Raw genomic sequence first — 22,421 nt, 5'->3', positions numbered from 1 at the left:
GCAAGGCGACTTACGAGCTTGTAGAATAATGAAGCTGGCGCGCAAGGCGACTTACGAGCTTGTAGAATAACGATAGCTGGCGCGCAAGGCTACTTACGAGCTTGTAGAATAATGAAGCTGGCGCGCAAGGCGACTTACGAGCTTGTAGAATAACGATAGCTGGCGCGCAAGGCGACTTACGAGCTATAATAATAGAGCCTGCGCGAATGGCGACTTACGAGCTATAGAATAATAAAGCCTGCGCGTGAGAGGCGTCTTACGAGCTATAATAATAGAGCCTGCGCGAGTGGCGACTTACGAGCTAAGAATAATAAATCCTGCGCGCGAGAGGCGTCTTACGAGCTATAATAATAGAGCCTGCGCGAGTGGCGACTTACGAGCTATAGAATAATAAAGCCTGCGCGCGAGAGGCGTCTTACGAGCTATAATAATAGAGCCTGCGCGAGTGGCGACTTACGAGCTATAGAATAATAAAGCCTGCGCGCGAGAGGCGTCTTACGAGCTATAATAATAGAGCCTGCGTGAGTGGCGACTTACGAGCTAAGAATAATAAAAGCCTGCGCGTGAGAGGCGTCTTACGGGCTGTAGGAATAATAACAGCTTGCGCGCGAGGCGTCTTATGAGCTGTGTGAATAATAAATGCCTGCGCGTGAAGCGACTTACGGGCTGTAAGAATAATAACAGCTTGCGCGCGAGGCGTCTTATGAGCTGTGTGTAATAAAGCCAGCGCGTGAGGCGACTTACGGGCTGTAAGAATAATAACAGCTTGCGCGCGAGGCGTCTTATGAGCTGTGCCTAATAAAGCCAGCGCGTGAGGCGACTTACGGGCTGTAAGAATAATAACAGCTTGCGCGCGAGGCGTCTTATGAGCTGTGTGAATAATAAATGCCTGCGCGTGAGGCGACTTACGGGCTGTAAGAATAATAACAGCTTTCGCGCGAGGCGTCTTATGAGCTGTGTAATAAAGCCAGCGCGTGAGGCGACTTACGGGCTACTTTATGTCACGCGCCATGTGCGGGTGTTGCATGCACGTGCGCGTAGACTTTGTTTTTGTGTTATGCGCCACGCGCAGATGTTGCTTGCGCGTGCGTGTAGACTGTGACATGCGCGATCATGCGATGCGTAAGCATGTGATGCGTAAGCATGTGTAATAAGCGTGAGCATATGTGATGCGTGAACATATGGTGTGAGGATTCCCAACCCCTAAGTTTGGCGTGTAGCCATATGGGATCTTTAGGAGGATTCCCAACCTTGCAGTTTGGCGCGTAGCCATATGGGATATTAGGAGGATTCCCAACCTTGAAGTTTGGCGCGTAGCCATACGGGATATTAGGAGGATTCCCAACCTTGGCGCGTAGCCATATGGGATATTAGGAGGATTCCCAACCTTGAAGTTTGGCGCGTAGCCATATGGGATATTAGGAGGTTTCCCAACCTTGAAGTTCGGCGCGTAGCCATATGGGATATTAGGAGGATTCCCAACCTTGAAGTTTGGCGCGAAGCCATATGGGATATTAGGAGGATTCCCAACCTTGGCGCGTAGCCATATGGGATATTAGGAGGATTCCCAACCTTGAAGTTTGGCGCGTAGCCATACGGGATATTAGGAGGATTCCCAACCTTGGCGCGTAGCCATATGGGATATTAGGAGGATTCCCAACCTTGAAGTTTGGTGCGTAGCCATATGGGATATTAGGTTTCCCAACCTTGAAGTTCGGCGCGTAGCCATATGGGATATTAGGAGGATTCCCAACCTTGGCGCGTAGCCCGATGCGCGCATGCACGGCGATAGAGGGGTGAGAACCCCCGGGCGTGCGTACATGACGGCGGAAGTCTAGTAACTTCTGGATCTGCAATTTAAGAGTCCGATCTGCAACTTTAGACCTAAAATCCAGGTCTGTAATCTAGACCTAGATCTGTAAATCAGATCTGGACAGATCTGAAGATTCGGAGCAGATTTAAAACCATCACATATTCGGAGATCCTGAATCACAGATTCACAGATTCGGAGATCTGATCATTCGAATCACGGATTTTCCTTCTTGCCCAGATCTGGAAGCCTCTTTTTAGATCTATGGATCTTCTTGAGCTTTAAATAGAACAAGCTTTGAAGCCTTTTTCTGTAAACTTCCAGATCTGCGTTTTTCTTGGGAGAGATCTGACAGCCGAGATGAAGATCGAAGGGCAGTTCGTTGCCGTCCCACGAATGGCGCCAATGTCGAAACACGAAACGAATCTAACCTGATCCATGATGATGCTTCCCCGGATTTTCGAGATGAACGAACCACATCTTGATCTTCTTCTTCCTTGGCTGCGCCTGAGACCTGCAATGCTGAGACCTGCAAATGGTTTCAGGGGTGTGGAGGCGACTGCTAAGATGATCTTGAAGATCTCTTGTTCACAGACACAAAAAGTGGTGGTGGCTCTTACTGAGCATGACCCATGATAAGGAGGTGGAGACCTCCTTATATAGAGTCTCATGGCGCGTGACATAAAGTAGCCCGTAAGTCGCCTCACGGGCTGGCTTTATTACACAGCTCATAAGACGCCTCGCGCGAAAGCTGTTATTATTCTTACAGCCCGTAAGTCGCCTCACGCGCAGGCATTTATTATTCACACAGCTCATAAGACGCCTCGCGCGCAAGCTGTTATTATTCTTACAGCCCGTAAGTCGCCTCACGCGCTGGCTTTATTAGGCACAGCTCATAAGACGCCTCGCGCGCAAGCTGTTATTATTCTTACAGCCCGTAAGTCGCCTCACGCGCTGGCTTTATTACACACAGCTCATAAGACGCCTCGCGCGCAAGCTGTTATTATTCTTACAGCCCGTAAGTCGCTTCACGCGCAGGCATTTATTATTCACACAGCTCATAAGACGCCTCGCGCGCAAGCTGTTATTATTCCTACAGCCCGTAAGACGCCTCTCGCGCGCAGGCTTTTATTATTCTCAGCTCGTAAGTCGCCTCACGCGCCAGCTCAATTATTATTCTCAAAGCTCATAAGACTCCTCTCGCGCGCAGGCTTTTATTATTCTAAGCTCGTAAGACGCCTCTCGCGCGCAGGCTTTTATTGTTCTAAGCTCGTAACACGACTCTCGCGCGCAGGCATTATTAATATTTTAGCTCGTAAGTCGCTTCTCGCGCCAGCTCCACTATTATTATAGCTCGACAAGTCGCCTCACGCGCGAGCTTCACTATTATTATAGCTCGTAAGTCGCCTCACGCGCGAGCTTCATTATTATTATAGCTTGTAAGTCGCCGCGCGCGCAGGCTTTTATTACAACATGTCACCATCATGAAAAAAGCTTCTCAAAACTCAAACAATAAAGACAAGGCCAAAGAAAAGGGAAAAAACCGCCTCACACCTTATAAAGTCCAGCGCTCCACCTAGACGCTTGCGCGCCCAGGAGCAACACTGGACTTGGGGGGGCTTGTAGGGGTATGATACTAAAACCCGGTTCTACGACCCTAAATCTATTATGTTTGGCTTATTTCATTACATGGACTAATACGATGTTATTGGGCCGAGGGGGTTTTGTGGAGGTAACCCTAACTGGGCTAGGCCCATTAGGGTACCATGATGGTGGCCATGAGACTCTATATAAGGAGGTCTCCACCTCCTTATCATGGGTCATGCTCAGTAAGAGCCACCACCACTTTTTGTGTCTGTGAACAAGAGATCTTCAAGATCATCTTAGCAGTCGCCTCCACACCCCTGAAACCATTTGCAGGTCTCAGCATTGCAGGTCTCAGGCGCAGCCAAGGAAGAAGAAGATCAAGATGTGGTTCGTTCATCTCGAAAATCCGGGGAAGCATCATCATGGATCAGGTTAGATTCGTTTCGTGTTTCGACAGGTACCTTTTGTGATTTTAGCGTTATGAACGAAGAAAAAAGTGTTCAGGTCACCATCGGAGGTCAAGTGACTTTGCATTCATCAAAGTTCAAATATTTAGAATCGTTTATTCAAAGCAATATAAACATAAATAGTGATGTAGCTCACTGCGTTCGTGTAGATGGAGAGCAGCCCTAGGGGTATTATGCCACAAGATGTTCCAAACTAGACGATTAGAGAAAGTTTATAGGGTTACCGCTCGACCGTTTATGTAATATGGCACAAATTATTAGGCCAACAAGAAAACTTAAAAGTGTAAGATGGAGATAGTAGATATGCGGATATTAAAGTGGATGTGTGGACACACAAGATTGGACTATACTAAAAATGAGGTTTTTCTAGCTAATTAGGGGTGACTAATATATTAGATAAGATTAAATAGGGGAGATTGAGATGGTTTGGACATGTGAGGATGAATGTTGTGAAGCTTGGACAAGAAGGTCGGGGGGTTTGACTCAAGATGTATTGAAAAAAAAATTCATAAACGAGGGGTGGTCGGTCTCAAATTTTTTCCAGAAAACCAGGTAAATTTACACTACGTATAAAACCTTTTTGACGAAAAACGACTAAATTTACACAGCTGCTCAAAAAAAAAAGGGACGCCCCCGCCCATGGCCCTTACTACGCTTCGCCCCTGAGGATGAGACAGAAGACAACACCAATTATTGCAGTGAAAACCACACTTTAGAGAGAATGAGGAATGAGTTGTTTATGAATATTTTTGTTAGACATAGTCTAGGATATGATTTTGTAAAGCCGTAAGATTAATGTTAAAAAGTTTAAGAGGATAACACAGACTTGTCTGGTTTTTTTTTAAAAAAAGACACTCTATATTATTATATACAATTATGGTTTTAAAACAATGGTCTCTTTAAAATCAGTCTTTCTATCATCTAATATGTATATAATATGTATAAGTTGTTTATACCAAAATAGCATATCATGACTAAAACAACATGCCCATTCTAACCCATTATTTATGCTACAACTTACCCAACAATGTCTTGAATGAGTAAATAAGCAAGTGCCCACAAACATAGACTTGGTGAGTAGTGACCAAGTCCACTCACACCAAGGGTATTTCCGTCATTTCACAACTACCCACATCTTAAAAACGAAAATATATATAAACACCTTAGTATTTAGAAACTAAACAACAACAATAATAACCAAAACACATCCTTGTAGAGGCCATCCACAAACAACTGCCATCTATCCATCTGTTAGTTAACCACACAGAAACAAAACAACAAACACCTCATCACAGCTTTTTCCACATCCCCTATGCTCTTCCACATTTGGGTTTTTGTTTCCTTTGCATATATAAATATAAAATATATACATACATATAAGTATATATATATATAACACACCAAAAACCAAATCTTGATATTATTTTGCGGCCAACGATCTCATCTGGGCTTATCTAATTCTTCTCACCCTCCATTTCTTTAGATCTGTAATCTATTTAATATTAATTAATTGAGGGTTTGAGATTCTATTTCAATCCAAAGATGTTTACTTTATCCAAATTTCTTGATAAAGTTTACGCCATGGCTGAAGGTGGATCTCGTTATTGCTCTAAAAAGTCTGATGATACATGTGTTGGTGATATATGTGATCAGGTATTTGATTTGATTTTGATTTCTGCATTGTGGGTATTTGATTATTTGTCTTGATTTGATTATTTGATTGTGGGTTTGCCTGTTTGGGTCTAGGGTTTTGATTTTCTTGATGATTTTGTTTGTAAATTTAAAAGCTTTTTTTTTTTTAATTTTAAATTGGTGTTGATTGATTATAGATTAATATCATAAAGGGTTTTTTTTTTTGCCCTCTTTTAATTTTGACTTTTTCAAAGAATTGTATAAGTTGTGATGATGTGATGTATGATTTTATAATTAGTACCTTAGGTTTATTACAATTTGGGGTTCTTTTTTTGTAGCTTCTATTTTTGTTGATTCATTTGACAAAAATCCCACCAAAAAGATGCTTTTTTTTTCACCAAAAAATTGAATCAATCAAGGAATTAGAAAGAAAGATTATTACTTTTTTTGGTAATTTGATGGAAACCGTTACTAATCGAAAAACTAATCGAAAACGAACATTTTGAATTGCAGGATTCAGGTAAACCATCCACCATAACAAGAATAAGGTGCATTCTACGCGGGATTGAATTAAAAACCATCATCTTTTTCCTAATATTGGTCCCAATGATCATAGTTGGTTTATACGTTCACGGTCAAAAAGTCTCATACTTTTTACGACCGTTATGGGAGTCACCGCCAAAAACATTCAACGAAATCCCACATTATTATCACGAAAACGTGTCGATGGAGAATCTCTGCAAGCTTCACGGTTGGGGGATTCGTGAGTTCCCAAGACGCGTGTTTGATGCAGTTCTGTTTAGTAATGAAGTTGACCTTTTGACCATTAGGTGGCACGAGTTGTACCCTTACGTTACCGAGTTTGTGCTCCTCGAGTCAAACTCGACGTTCACAGGATTGCCTAAACCTCTCGTGTTTGCTAGTCATAAAGACGAGTTCAAATTTGTCGAGCCCAGATTAACGTACGGTCAAATCCCGGGTAGGTTTCGTAAAGGGGAGAATCCGTTCGTTGAAGAAGCGTATCAAAGGCTCGCGTTGGATTATCTTTTAAAGAAAGCAGGAATTCAAGATGATGATTTGTTGATAATGTCGGATGTTGATGAGATTCCAAGTAGACATACGATTAATCTTTTAAGATGGTGTGACGACATACCACCGGTTCTTCATCTTCGTTTAAAGAATTATTTATATTCTTTTGAGTTTCTTTTGGATAATAAAAGTTGGCGAGCTTCGGTACATCGGTACCAGTCAGGAAAAACGACTTATGCGCATTACCGACAGTCTGACACGATCTTGGCGGATGCAGGGTGGCACTGCAGCTTTTGTTTTCGCCACATCAGCGAGTTTATTTTCAAGATGAAAGCTTATAGTCATGTTGACAGAATAAGGTTCAACAAATTCTTAAACCCTAACCGAGTTCAGAAAGTAATCTGCAAAGGGGCGGATCTTTTCGATATGTTACCGGAAGAATACACGTTTAAAGAAATTATCGGGAAAATGGGGCCTATACCGCATTCATATTCAGCTGTTCATCTTCCTGCACATCTTATCGAAAATGCTGATAAATACAAGTTTTTGTTACCGGGAAATTGTATAAGAGAAAGTGGGTAACCGGGTATCAGGTAATGCGGGTTTCTTGTAAAGATTGAAGCTTTATTGTTGAAAGACGATATCCGACAAGTTTGACCGAGAAAAGTCAACTTTGATATGGTTTCTTGATGGGCTTTGTGGGGTGGTAGTGTATATAGTCAGGCTTTCTCTTATATTAGGAAATTTTGAATGTGAGACTGATTTGTTACAAATAATTATTCAAAGTTACGTTTATATATTTTTTTAATGATTTGTTACTTGAGTTTATCTTGTTGTTTGATCTTCTATTTCTTGCTTGTTTGGTTTTCAAGATTTCTATGAGTGAGTTTGACTGTTTAATGTAACTTGAAGCACATGATAACTGATCTCCAAATTACTTCATCTTCTATACTAAAAGTCATAATCCAGCATACAATGCCACTGGCTTTTCAACCAAGTGTGACGGCGAGTTATATGAAACAATCTCTCTTATACTAGGTAAAATTATTACTGCGACACTGTTATCTATACGGTAAACTAACCTGTCTTAAGACGGTTTAAGTCAGAATCTGGGCTGTTTTTATCTATACGGTAAACTAACCTGTCTTAAGACGGTTTAAGTCAGAATCTGGGCTGAAAACAGCACGTAACGAAAAAAATTAAATAAACACAATATTAAATATAAATACAATGTTACATTTTTCTATCAAGCTTTTCAAACATTTTATAAAGAAAGCTTCTAAGGCTATGTGTGGTGGATGAGCTGCAAATTGGGACGAATTACGGCACGTGACACCCAGTCAACAAATGGTGAGTTTTTGATTTTGGGGTGTAATGATGTTATAGCCCAATACACACACATATATCACACACACATACTAAATAATAATATTAAAACCACAACCCACACCAACGACTAAAACTCATCCCCCCCCCCCCCCAAATCGCCCTGTTTGTCGCCTAGGTGGAGGGGGGCGGTGTTCCACACCAAAATCGCCCCTATCGGCTATCGCCTCTTGATTATCGCCCACTACACTCATCCTAAAGAAAGCTGATTGGAATTAGTATACTTTAAAATAAAACTTAGAATAAGTTACCTTTTACATCATGGTATTAAAAAGTTATGAATCTGGTTAACTAAAAAAGGACTAAATTGTCAAGTACATTTCAAAACTTACAGATTACGGAATACATATAATATAACTGTATATGCTGTCACGTGCTCCACACCACACATGTAAAGTAATTCCATAACTATTCACATACCACATATTCGAAAAATATGATGTGTAAGATTTCTGTTAAAGTGTATTGTAAAAGGAGTTTTAAAGACAGTGAAAGTTGCATTTGCTTTGATAATTATGGTCATGGAACATGAATCATGTTTCTTCATGAAGAAGAATCTTTGTTTTTATATTTAAGGATGTCGACATCACTTAAAAGTGAAAATGATTTCATTTTTACAATATTGCTCAAACTTTATGATATAATAACTTACTTGCTTCTCATTTTATTTTATTTTTTATACCTATGAGATTGTAGTGTAGACACTTGTCACTGTGAATTTTATTATTTTAAGTGCACCGATTAATCTAATCTTATTAAATTTAATAGATTAAATTATTAGAATGAGGTTCAAAAATCGGTTAACCATTAACTGTTTTATTTGCGGGAATTAACCGGTTAGAACGGTTTTTCGGGTCGGCTAGTAACTGGTTTTGACCGGTTAGAGAAACAGTTTGACCGGACCGGTTAACCAGTTAATAACCGAGAAAAACCTGATTTTTAATAAAATAATAATAAAAAAATCGATTAACTGGTTTATAACCGGTTTATGGGCCCAAGCCCAATACGTGAAGCCCAAGATCCCTTATTGCAAAGTTGAACTGCTTTACTGTTTGGGTTTATGAATATCATTTTCAAAACACAAAGAAATATACCCTACTATACTAGTCATAATAGATAGATTAGAGATTTGAATTACCTTAAAAATGTCTGGTTTAGTTGTTTTAAACTAGTCGTGTTTGTGTTAACATGTGATTCGTAAATGGGTTCGACACGTAAAATGAGAATAAATGCTTGTGATCACATCATGAGACAACATATGATGCTTAATAACTATTGATGCTAATATTGGAATATATATGGCTGGTCAATTGGTCATCATTGAAATCACGAGATTACCACAATCAGATGGAATCACCAAAACCCCTACAAATAGAGCAATTAAGCTTTGAAAACACATTTGTATTTCAATAGAATGGTCGAAGTCGATTCGTATATTGGGCAGGAATTGTGGCCTGATGACCACTACAAAATACAAGCTTTGTCAAGTCGTGATGGTGGCGTCGATGGCCATGGAGACAACTATGGTTCGAGTGGTTCGCAGACTTATGAAACTTGTACCAGCTTTTTACAATGGGAATAAAGGTTACGGGTTTGGAAATTATGGTTACGGGCCTTACGGCTATGGAAATTATAGTTACCCGAAGATTTGAACTCTAAAAGAACCTGATAAATTAAGAATAAACATCAAGCATATAAGAACAAATATGTTTAGTAGCTTGGAAATAGATTTTGTTAAGTTTCCAGCTAATGTGATGTAACATTTAACGGCGAATTTTTTGTACCTTTTCTTTAACGGCGAATGTGATAGCAATACATTTATATATTTTCTTGATTTTTTCGGAAAAAAATACACAACTGAACGAATAACGTGATGGGGCCGCGGCTCACCTTGGCCCAAAGAAGTAGTGTTGACACTTGCCATTCTGTATAAAGTTTTGTTATTTTTATGTGCAGTGATAAATATTAAATTTATTAGATTAACCTTAGGCACGCACAAGTTTAAGTGGCAAAGGTAAAGCCTTTAAAACATTAATGGCTTGAGAGGTCTTGGATTTAACTATCCCAGATGACAAAAATTTCGCCGTCAAAGAAAAGGTAAGTTTAAGTGTATATATCATTACTCTCTTTTAATATTGCTTTTTTCATTAACAAAGTAATCAAACATTTTGGATCCTTCTTGTTGTGGGTGTGGGTAGAGGTGTACAAAACCGGTTTTTTTTGTCAAACCGAATTCGATGGTCAAACCATGGTCAAAACCGATTGGTCTCAAACCGGTTCGCTTTAGAAACCGGTTTTGGAGCATGAAAGGTCGAACTGGTCCAAATCGATTCAGTTCAGTTCAGAACCGGTTTTTTTCTCAAACTGATCCTGTTTTAAACCGGTTTGGTAGTTCAGAAGGGGAACCAGTGACAGAACCGGCGGACTGGGTTGGTTTGGGAGTCGGTTTGGTTGAAACTGGTTTTTTTTTGTCAAACCAGTTCGATCGGTTTGCAGTGAACCAGTTCCAAACCGTTTTTTTTTTTTTTTTTTTTTGCATCTCTAGGTGTGGTCTGATTATAAAACTTGTTGGGTCAGATTAAAAGAGAGATGGATCATGGGCCTTTCTTGCAAATGAAAAATCATAATAACATACCCATTTTTATTCTAGCCCAAACACAATAAGGTTTACGAATCTTATTATTATAATTCAAAAAATAAATAAACAAAATGGGATTACTTTTAAAAGTTGTTAGTCAAAAAATGAGAATAAATGCTTGTTTATGAAGTGACATGAGACAAGATGCTATGCTTAACAATTATTGATGCCAATATTGGAATACATGATCATTTTTGATAAGATGGAATCATCAAAACCCCTATATATAATAAGAGCACCAAAATAAGCATCACAACCACAACAAATTAACTTTTTAAAAAAACTTTGTATTTTAATACAATGGCTCTCCGGGCCGAACGTTGTCGTTGCCCGTGTTCTTCGTCCGAACAACAAAGTTATTCAACTTACCAAGTGTCTAGTGGTAGTAACCAAAACGGTTGCAGCCACACGACTCCATACTCCCAGCACCACCAAGCCGGTTGGTCCACGGGCAGTGGTTACCAAGCCTACCATGGCATTAATGGAGCCACATACCCCCCAACGGGTGGTCAAGTTACTACCATACTTCCAAACAATGGGCCATATGAGAGTTATTACCATGGGAATAACGGTTATGCAAATGGCGTCAACTATGGTCATCAGAACACAACTTGGACCGTAAAGAGCCTTGATAACGAATAAGCATCGAGCTATGAAACAAGAATATAAGAATAAGTGTGTTTAGTAGCTTGACGGTAGCTCAAGTTACCTTTTATTTAATAACGTGTGTGTATGATGTACGTTCTTCTTTACTACTTATGTATCGAAACGCATTGGAAGTGAATAAGGAATGTTATATTAAAATTATTATTATTCGCCTCTTAAATCATAAGGTAAGAAACTATAAACATCTAGCTCTATAACTGTTTACATCTGAATAATCACAATGAGATATTATGGCAATAGATTTAGTTAAGTTTCTCGCTAATGTGTTGTAAAATTCGACGGGTCAACCCCGATTGACTTATAATATTCGTTATCAGCATTCGACACACGCTCACGAAACATTTTCCACTCGCTTTGACATCTTTGCCTCACCCCTTGCCATGGTTGTTTCCCATTTTCTCCTTGACCCTACAAACAAAACAATTAGAGGTTAGTCCATACTAAAACTAAGAATCACAAACCTCACAAGGGCAAAACTGGAAATTGTTTTTACCTGATTTCCGAGTGAAGGTAGGCCTTGATGAACTATCCATTGTGCATCAACAACTCCAATCTTTTCATGTGCAGGCTATGTCACAAATTTTATATAAACAAATAATGTATAACCGGTTAGCTTCACGTTTTTTTTTTCAAAAAATGGCAAGATTAGATTAAACGAGAGACGGTTAAATACCTCAACACATTTCTGGAGAGCAAAATCAAGACCCCATCCATGAACCAAGTCATTCTGCATTTATTAATTGTTGGTAAAAAGTTAAAATTTTGAAAAAATAGCAAAATTAACATTTTGACCATTTTGCCATTTCTAATAACATCTTATACCTGGATTAAATGCCACACGCAACGCCAAGCCTCTCGGGAAAAAACCGGAGCCATAATCTCTACAAACCTGTAGACAAATTAATTGTTTCTCGAATCATAACTAAATCATTATTTATTTATAAATTCATCAACAAAATAAATTGAACATACGCAGCACATGGAGGCAAATGCGGGTCACTGCACCAGCCCGGTTTCTCCTCTGTTTCTCTACAAGTAACATTAATATTAACATTAGCATAGGTGAAAAGATATAACCTTTAACAATCTTTAGTTACTTAATCTAACAAGTAACAACAATCAATATTATTTTGTTAAAAACCAAAAAAAATATAACACTTATGAACTTCACGATCTCCACGTCTTCGGGTCATTTGCCATGATAAACCCCGACTACTACGATCCAATCCTGGCTGTGATATTTCCAAACCATGCTTCCTCACAAGTTTAATATATCTGATACATTAAAAAAATTATTATTAAAAAACTTCAAGAAATTTATAAATAAGAATTCACTAAAAACACTAACTCTTCAGCATCAAAATGGTCGACCCCGAGATCTTCGTCCCAGATAAATATGTAGTCATATGGCGCGACAATATCCGGATGTAGAAATCTTTTAGCATACCACCTTTAAAACAAAAATGTAAACGTTCACAAAGTCAAAGTCAAAGTCAAACTCATGAAGTGGATTTAACAGGTGTAAAGAGTTTGATAGTGAAAATGTGTTACCATTTTGTTTGTTTTGCTACACTTATATGAATGGCGCGTTTTGACCATTCAAATTCATCCCATTCGGTTGTTTTACCGTCATAATGAAACAGAAGGATTGTGAAATTCTCAGAAAACTTCTTGACTGCCTTATCAATGTTAGGTTTCTGATTCTGACCGACAGTGAATGTGACGAGATACTTTGGTTTGATCGTTATGTCCTCGCTAGGTTTACCGAACAATCTGCGAGGAAAGAAATCTGACTCGACTGCAAGAATAGCAGGAGGCAATCTTTCTGCACCACGTGGATTAGACGAGACCCAAATCTGCATAATTTTTATCATTTCACAAAACTTTTAGAGCCCATTTCATTAAAATTCTATCTTAATTCAAAAAGTATAAACTTTACCAACAAAATGATGACTAAAAGCAAATTTGTATACCTTTGATGGATCACCATGTGCAGCCTTTGAGCTATTATCCTGTGTGACGGATATCACGTTTAATATAGTTTGTGTCGAGTGGCCTGAGTTTTTATCCCAAAGGTATGTATCGATCGGAGGAATGAGTTTGATCTATCAAATTTAACCAACAAAAATCTTGTTATAATTTATAAAAGTAAATGTAACACTTTAAAGATTAAACTATAGGTGGCAAAAATGCAGGTCGGGTCGGGTAACGAGTCAAAAAAGTAGTACCTTTGATGGTGAGAAAGCTGGAAATGATGACCCGATGAAGAAACCGAAAAGAATACCAAGTGAGATAGTTGCAAGAAGCCTTGCAAACTCATTTGATTTCCTGAAAGTTGCATCTTTTCATAATTAATAAAACATAAAACTAGTTCTATTAAATATCCAAAAAGATTCGACGTATATACAAACCTTCGATTAGCGTTTCCTCGATTAGCGTTTCCCTTTCGTTTAATTCCTTCGAAATCCATTCTAACAAAAACAAACTAATCTGCAAAACCAGCTTTGCATTCTCTTTATAAACCCTGAAAAACAAAAAACAAAAAAAAACTTGTAAAACAAAAGCATCAAGAAAACTTGATTTAATACTTTTAAACAACCAAAACTACAACTTTAAATCAAAACCGAAACAAACTCGATATACCCAGAAAAAACAGAGGAATAAAGCTAGCACCTTTTTCATCTTTTGTTCATTATTTGAAAGGTACTTATAGAAAATAAAATTCCACACATAAAAAAAAAAAAAAAAGACCAAATGAAATGTCCATAAAAAATAAAATTCATGTGCTTCATCCCCAATTTCCTCCACAAGTTACTTGAGTTACAGGCTATTGAACTAATCATGTGCCTACTTTTACCAAATTAACATGATATACATATTATCCCCAACACCATTTTTTTATAAAACACTAATCCCTAGAGTCAAATACAAATACTCAAATTAAAACATATAACATATTAACATGTATGATATGATTGCTTGCTTACATGCAAAGACACAAACTTTATGTGATCATTTGCTTAAAACATAAAAACCATTCACTCTTTTCTGTTATTAATAACAACCAAAAAGTAAAATTATTATTATTATTATTAGAAAAAAGTACCTGAAAACAGTTTTTGGGGTTGATAATATTATGCAAAAGAAATTATGGGTCACGAATATTATTGCTTTGATTGTGGAAAACTTTGAGTTTTGTGTTGTGAATGATTGAGTTTGTGTTGCTTTTTGTGTATAAATAAAAAGATGGTTTTTGGGAAGAAGAAGACTTTGTTGCATCAGTTTCAACTTTCAACATGGAAAGTGAATAGAAGCAGTTTTAAGTCTTATTAAGTGGGGTCCTAAATTCAAGTATTTGATTTTCATAAGGTGATAGATGGTAAACTAACCCTTAAAAATAATTGTTAAATATAAATATTCCCTCGTTGTTAATCAAAAAAATATAATAATACTTTTTCTTAACATACTTCTCTTTAGATTAACGATGGTTTTTGCGTTTTTGAAAACCGTTTTAGTTTCTGTTATGTATGATTGTACGTGTTTAGTACCAAGTTAATCGAATACATAGTAATCTAATGAAAAGTTTATTGTGTTTATAACAAAAGATTAAGAAATGGAGTGGATTTATAAATTTAATATGTGTTAAGACATTAGTATTGTTAAATTTAGTAAAAGAATTTACTATTATAGATTTCGGCTATATACTAAAATTGGTCGACTTAAGCTAAGGGGCTGTTTGGTTCATTCAGATCTAAATGAGTCAGATCTGAATGAGCATCTGACTCATTCAGCAACAACAGTAAGTCTGAATGATTCAGACCTAATTTTAACTATTTAGATGTTTTTCTGTTTGTAACCAAACAGTCTGAAGTCTGAATGAATCGGATGTTTAACCATTCAGATGTAAACAAACAACCCCTAAATCTAGAAGTGAAGGTTTGGAGGCCGGTTAACCGAACATTTAGTGGTCTATTAATTGAATTATTTTATACAATTAATCAATTTAATTGAACGATTTTACATTTTCAATAATCGATACTTCAATAAGATTAATAAGATTGGTACTACAAGATATTACAGAATTATGCTCAAATTTACACCTATGTCACGTTACATGTGATTGTTTTTGGTAAGTTAACAACAATCCCGATGCTACACGTAAAAGTAATTTGACACACGAATAAGTTTGTTTGCAAATCAATAATAGAAACGCATATTCACTGGTTAAAGTAATGCTTTGACACCATCCTTCCATGTGATTTGTTTAACATGACTTCTATCACAAGTATTTAAAATTCTAACCTGAATCTCAACTTCGCAACAAGAATATATAAACGGAATGTGGATTGCATTGGGATATATCGATATATCCACATATATACACTTATATCTATTTTTATTACAAATGTGATATATAAGACTTTTTAATCGTATATATTACTCTCTCTATGGTATAAAATTATCTATATATCTGGCAAACAAGTGGTTACTTGTTTACCTCATTTATCTATTTAAACTGATTTTGCATTAAACGTGTCACACATATATAATACATTTATACAAGATAATCTTAATTTTATGTATTTTCATGATAGCAATAGATAAAATGTGATACAAAGAATGAGATATAAAACTCGAAGACGTAAATTATGGGTCTATTAACATTTAACGCCACTAGATGAAACAAACGAAAAGTCAAAGGAATGGCGATTTGACTTTTCCTAAGGCAGCATTTTGGAATGGGAATAATTCCACTAGGACTTAATATTTGGACACGTGGCCAAACACTATAATATGATTGGAGGGAGGCTTGAATAAAATAATGAATGATAATAATCCACATGGCAACTGGTTTGGTCAACAACCTCTTTGTATTGTCTTGGCGTGTTAAACCGGTCAACGACTATTCAACCTTCAAAAAATTATTATATATTCTGAATTTCTCATTTTATATGTCCTTTCAACTATTACATGTAGAGAAAAAAAACCTAATTTAAAAGAGAGTTTTAAAATTGACTGAATTACAAATTTTTTCATTTAAAAAAAGTCAAATTATGGTTCGTGTCCTTTTTTTAGTTTCTTTGCAGGCGGTGTCCTTTAAACATTTTTTTCCTACACGTTATGTTTTTTACGCTAACTGGGTTAGAAAAACTTAGTTAAATTCCCTCACGTGAGACGCATGTGAGGGCATTTTTGTCTTTTCGTCTGTACCTGCAACTTCATCTTCTTCTTCTCATTTTGTAGATCTCATTTCACTCATTTCAAAAATCATTTCAAAAATCAGAAATTAAAACCCTAAAAAAGAGGTATTTTGTGACCTACACAAGAACCCTAATTCCAATTCTCCAATCTTCAATTCAATTCAATTCATTGATTCAACACCTGCAAAATTATAACATCTTCCACTCCTTTCTATCTTCTTTCTCTCTCTCTACGCCACCACCATCACCATACCACAACCACTCCGGCCACCATACCCTACCCACCCCGCTTCAGAATTCATTCAATTCCATCGCCGCCGTGGCTTCCGATATGTCTAAGATTGTTTCCAATTCGGTTCATTATAACCCGTCGGATTTGAACTCATGGCTTGAATCCATGATATGTGAAATTCATCTTTTATTTCTGGGTATTTCATGGCAGACTTCGAGGTGGTAATAGAGAGTTTGTTTTTTTAGTCATTTGTTATGAAATCGAACAAGGGGTTTAATGGTTAACTTTAAGAATTATCATATAGGTGTGGTATTTGATTATGACATGACGTGGAGTGTGTCATTGTGGATGGCGAATATGGTGTGGATGGCAATTAGTGGTAAGGTTATTTATTGCTTGACTGTGGATGGCGAATATGGTGTTGATGGCAATTAGTGGTTGAAATGATTTTTAAAATGAGTGAAATGAGATCTGCAAAATAAAAAAGAAGAAGATGATAAAGTTGCAGTATAGACGAAAAGACAAAAATGCCCTCACATGCGTCTCACGTGAGGGTATTTAACTGAGTTTTTCTAACCCAGTTAGCGTAAAGGACATAACATGTAGAAAAAAAATGTTTAAAGGAGACCGCCTGCAAAGAAACTAAGAAAATGACACGAACCATAATTTGGCTTTTTTTAAAGGACAAAATTTGTAATTCTGTCTTTAAAATTTAACAAATAAACCAACTAATTTTGAGTCAACAGGAACCTAGTGAAAACTCATAAACATAGGCGGAAACTATTGATATTTGTACCTAGAGGTGTTCATAGTTCGGTTCGAAACCTCCTAAACCGGCTATCGGTTTGGTTTCGAGGTTGGTTTGTTTTCTTAGCTTTCAGTCGGTTGGTTTGAAAATTTCCAAACCGTAGTGAACGGTTTGGTTTATGGTTTGAACCGAAACCAGACCGCTTAAAACCGAACCGGCCCGCATGATTTATTTATATTTATTTTTTTAATATTTAATAATGTATATATTTGTATATAAATTTATAACTAGACATATATAGTATTTTGTATTATATATATGCGTATATACATGAAAACTTATAAATATGTATCAAAATATTGATAGCAAACAAAAAAAGTGGGCTAAGCCCAAATAAAAAATGCAAGAAACTTTAATTGACCTTTTATTTTTTTTAAATGAGATTTTAAAAAAGTAAAAATAAGTTGTTTGTTAAATTATATAAATTATTATGAGTTGTACAATATTAACATATCATGAATTATTTTGGACATTATGTATAAAAACCGAACAAGCCCAAATCGTGAAACCAAACCGTTATAAACAGTTCAGTTTAAGAGTTCAACGGTTTGATTTTGGTTTACGAAAATCAAAAACCGTTACTAACGGTTTGGTTTATGGTTTGACCTAAAAACCGCGAAAACCGGACCGTGAATACCCCTATTTGTACCCTGTCTCTATAAATTAATAATCAGTGTTTTTTTTATCGTCTTAGTTCAAATCAATCGCTAGAGTATTGGTTTAAGTGTTTAAGTTTTATCGTCTTAGTTCAAATCAACTGCTAGAGTATTGGTTTAAGTGTTTAAGTTTTATCGTCTTAGTTCAATACTTCTAAAATATTTTTAAGACAAACGTGTGAATAAAATATATAGGGTAGACCAGTGGTTAACAAAATATAATTCTAGGTCAACTAATAAATGCATGAATGTAAGTTAAATCAAACAAATAAGAGTAGGCAGCGTGGCCTTTATCCCTTCTACACGTTCCAAAAGATGGCGGTCATGTACTTGTCTTGTAAGTTATAACTAATGTTCACACTTCAACTAGTATAAGAAATTCATGGAAAAAAAAAACTCTATAGGAAATTTCCATACAAAAAAACTCTATAGGAAATTTCCATACTTATTGTAGTAGTAATAACTAATAAGACAGTGTCAAAGTTAAAGGTGTTATATGTTATGGTATGTTTATTTTATATTATAGTTTGTAATACCGAAGAATGTTTATGTAGCACATAAGATATGAAACCGTGACCCTAGTTAAAACCTTATGTGTCGTATCCTGAAATTTCTTCTTTCGTTTTATTTATAAGTTTTCTATTCTCATTCCAGTTTACGGCTGTTCATGAGTCGAGCCAGGGTAGTTTCGAGCTTGGGCTCGAAATTAAACTAGACAACTCAACTAAGGATCTAACTCGATTTTGAAGTTAAACGAAATTAAGATCGAGCCAACAAGCCGAGCCTATGTAGATTTTGGCTTGGTTACAAAAATGAGCCAGCGCATCTCAGGATGTTTCAAATCAAGTTTTTTAGCTATTATTATTCGAGCTTTTATCGAGCGAGCCCGAGCTCCGAGCCTCGAACTTTTTGAACAGCCTTCTTCCAGTTAGTTCAACTCCCTAGAAACTACAACATAATCCCTTAACCTAGTTCCTTCTCATCATCTCCTTAGAAAATAATCAAATTAATTTCCTTCAAATGGGCTGGTTCATTGGGCCTTGTATGGTCTAGGACGTCATAAGACCATAAGTCATAACAACTAATATAGTTATTTAGTTACCCTTACACTTTCAAAAAACCTATAAGATTTCAATGACTTGAGCCAACCTGGTAAAAATATTCTGGTGTCCGGATCTGACCAAAAAATCTCTATGGTAGCCACACGAACACCGAAAAAGGACGACCACCGGGAAAAAGAATTTTGGGCCCGCCAGTGCAAGTGCCACTAATTGTAGGTAAAACTTTGAGTGTGTGTTAAATTAAATTTAGTATAATGTTCTTTGTATCTTTTACACGATGGCGATCCCATATCTTGATTTCCAGGATATGCTAAAAAATAAATATGATCGATCGCTATAGTCCAATGGTATGACTTTGAGCTTATAGATAAGTGTATACATTAATATATATATTGAACACATGAATGGGCTTACCTATAGTTTACTTAAAAAGAATGAAACTTGGTTAACAAAAGGACTCCGTGGCCCAATGGATAAGGCGCTGGTCTACGAAACCAGAGATTCTGGGTTCGATCCCCAGCGAAGTCGCTTTCTTTTTTGGTTTATTGCTTTAACATGTTTATTCATATATAATATAATTTGTATAAATACTTCCACCTTTGATATTAATTAATTTAGCGTGACATATATAAATGAAAGATACACCAGCCTCTTAACTTGCTTGGTTTTTTTCAAAGTTTCTATATAGATTGAAATTTTGTAATATGGTCCGATTGTCAAACATAAGTTGGCTTTGAATGGTGATTGGGTTGGTGGATAATCACTCGGTCACAATCAAGTTTTCAAGTGAGACTTTTAGGCTTATTAAAGTTTTCATCGGCTATAATGTTGTTGTGTGTCCACATTTTTATGTTGTACGCTAAGTCAAAATAATATTGTAATTTATGGTGGACTAGTGGTGGAACCGTAGAAGTTAGTAGTTTGTCATTGATATTAATATCGGTAAAGGTACGGTTTGAAATTTTTTTATGAGTAACGTATAAATTATAAAATGTATAGCTAGTAGTTGATTTTATCCTTCTATTATTAGGCTTAATAATCCACATCTAAATTTGGAACACACATGGATTACAGTTGTCGCCCAAGCGTCTTGTTTCTACTAGTTGATTTTATCTTTATTATGAAAATTTCTTGGATTAGTTGATTTTATATTAATATAAAACTTTTAATAAATATCAATGATATACGAAGCTAATTTATCTTTATTTAAAACTAAAAATTACTTAAGCATCTTCGACACATCCATTTTCAAACGTTCACAAACATATCAAGTCAGCTATCGTGTATTCATGTCATTCTTAACATATCTATTACATATCTATTAAAAACACTAATTTTCTCCTCGATGCAACTTCCACTTCCAAGTACTCTCATATACCATATATGTACTATGTGTACGTGTGTGAGGGAAGAGGGACCCCTACCTTCTCTCTGATCGCTCGAACAAAATTCCAGACATCATATAAACTGTTTAATCCGGACGCCACCTCCAATTCTCTCCACATGGATGTGCGCTTCTCTCCATTGAAGAACCTCCAACTATCTAAAGTGAAAGATTATTTAAAATTAAATAAACTAATAGGTTATCATTTATTCATTTTAGCTTTTCTTTTCAATTATGAAGTATTATTAATGAACAGTAAAGACAAAAAAATAATTGACCTATTATATTTTCATATAAATTTATATATCAGAATGTTTAAAAATGCAAGAATCCACTACCTTGGGAAACCCACACGGCCACACCACAAAGCCGCCTTGGATATCCTAACAACGATTCTGTAGGCCCAAATCATCGTTGCATATTCTAGATTCCGTCACCATCACTTACCCGACACATATTCCTTTCTTATTTTAATCCACGAACCTTATTTTGTTTTGTAACGCATATTATTTTTCATAACAGTCAATATATGTTCATCTCCGAGTAATGAATGTGTTCATATAATAGCTCGAGTTTATTTCACTCGGGCCGATTTAGCTTAAGTAAGTCGCTTGTATAGTAGTATAATTTAACTCATGTCTTCGTATACATGTCGTTTGAAACTATACTATTTGAGAGACGTCAACAACACTATTTTTATTTTGATACTTAAGGTTTTAATTGAACAAATATACATTAAGTTAATAAAACTGAGTTAATTCGTTGAGTCATGAGGTGCCTGTGTTAGAGTCGAGATGAATATGAGCAGAGACTACCCGATAGGTGCCCTGTGCCCATCCTCCCAATTCAATGCCACATCAGCTTGCACACCCTTCTAACAAATGCCCTGCTATGGGCGGACACCGATGGTTGACCTCCTCTCACAATCATGGGCGAAACTTATTGAGGGTCAGGGTGGTCCCGGTCCTCCTATTATTTTGCGTATTAGTGTAAATTAATCCGTTTTTCGCTCGAAAATTTGTATACGTAGTGTAAGTTTTTACCCTTTTTCGGCCTAAAATTTGAGTCTCCCCCTTCTTGTATATGAAAGTTTCCGTACAATTTGAGTTTGACTCCCTGACGTTTTTGTCCAAGCTTCGCCACTGCTTACAATCTCAATCTCTCTCCTGTGTGGGCGCACTTGGCCGGCGGCAGTGAAGAGTACGGCGGTGCGATGTATTTGGTCACAACTCACAACAAAACATAAAAACATTTAAAAAGAAAAAACTTTACACACTTAAAACATGGAATTATCAATTAGGTTTTTTCAACAATCAAATTATTCATCTTCCTACTATAACAAAGAACAACCATATGCATGATGACTATCCACAACCAAATCTCTAGTTCTTCTCTGCATGCCAATCAACACATTATACCACGTATGCACCCTACTACTAACCTTAACCGGCAGTATCCCAACATTAATGTCCCCCAAATCATCAACCTTAACCTCCACAACCTCAACAGGATCCGCACCATCCAACAACCAAACCAAACAATAACAAAACCCTTTAGTAATCTCCGAATCACTGTTCACAATAAACCTCATGGACCCATCAACATCCATGTCCACTTTTAACCACACCTGAGCCGTGCATCCATTGACTCTGTTGGATTCTGTTCTGTTTGACTCGTTGAATTCGGGTAACAGAGCTGCGTAGTGGATTAAGCGTTTGACCCTGTCGATGGGTTTGGTTAAGGACTTGAATTCGGATACGAGGGTGTTGAGTTTTTGGGTGACGGTGAGTGGTGGTGGAGTTTTAAGAGTTGGTTTGAATTGAATGTGGTTCGGGTTTGGGTTTGGTGGTGGGGGTTGGTGGTT

General features: G+C 36.8%; 2 protein-coding genes and 1 non-coding gene across 3 annotated transcripts; 2 read left to right on the top strand and 1 right to left on the bottom strand.

Annotated features, from left to right (window-relative positions):
• The first annotated feature begins 5,279 nt into the window (after positions 1-5,279).
• Positions 5,280-7,316, top strand: LOC143542692 (uncharacterized). Its single transcript, XM_077035226.1, has 2 exons — positions 5,280-5,517; positions 6,010-7,316. The coding sequence occupies exons 1-2, from the start codon at positions 5,407-5,409 to the stop codon at positions 7,105-7,107; spliced, it is 1,209 nt and encodes a 402-aa protein (XP_076891341.1). The 5' UTR covers positions 5,280-5,406; the 3' UTR covers positions 7,108-7,316.
• A 4,044-nt stretch (positions 7,317-11,360) lies between these two features.
• On the bottom strand, positions 11,361-13,560 carry LOC143541459 (uncharacterized; the record flags this gene model as incomplete). The annotated part of the gene is made up of 10 exons (XM_077034286.1): positions 11,361-11,623; positions 11,709-11,783; positions 11,889-11,942; positions 12,038-12,104; positions 12,188-12,244; positions 12,374-12,490; positions 12,564-12,665; positions 12,767-13,071; positions 13,189-13,320; positions 13,444-13,560. Coding segments are annotated over 10 exons (1,176 nt in total), but the record flags the coding sequence as incomplete, so codon positions are not given.
• A 6,068-nt stretch (positions 13,561-19,628) lies between these two features.
• Positions 19,629-19,701, top strand: TRNAR-ACG (transfer RNA arginine (anticodon ACG)). The gene has a single exon. It is a non-coding gene; the product is annotated as a tRNA-Arg (tRNA).
• The last annotated feature ends 2,720 nt before the right edge of the window (positions 19,702-22,421 follow it).

The sequence above is a fragment of the Bidens hawaiensis genome, unplaced genomic scaffold, assembly GCF_021521415.1.
Source record: "Bidens hawaiensis isolate Kalapana, Puna unplaced genomic scaffold, B.hawaiensis_p1.1 tig00000820_1, whole genome shotgun sequence".
In the NCBI taxonomy this organism is placed as follows: domain Eukaryota; kingdom Viridiplantae; phylum Streptophyta; class Magnoliopsida; order Asterales; family Asteraceae; genus Bidens; species Bidens hawaiensis.
The sequence above is the reverse complement of the archived record's forward strand: the minus strand, read 5'-3'. Positions and strand labels throughout refer to the sequence as shown.

Coding starts and splice junctions, on each gene's coding strand:
- LOC143542692 (XM_077035226.1), top strand. CDS start 5,407: ATGTTTACTTTATCCAAATTTCTTGATAAAGTTTACGCCATGGCTGAA. Junction 5,518..6,009: donor TTGGTGATATATGTGATCAG/GTATTTGATTTG, acceptor TTTGAATTGCAG/GATTCAGGTAAACCATCCAC.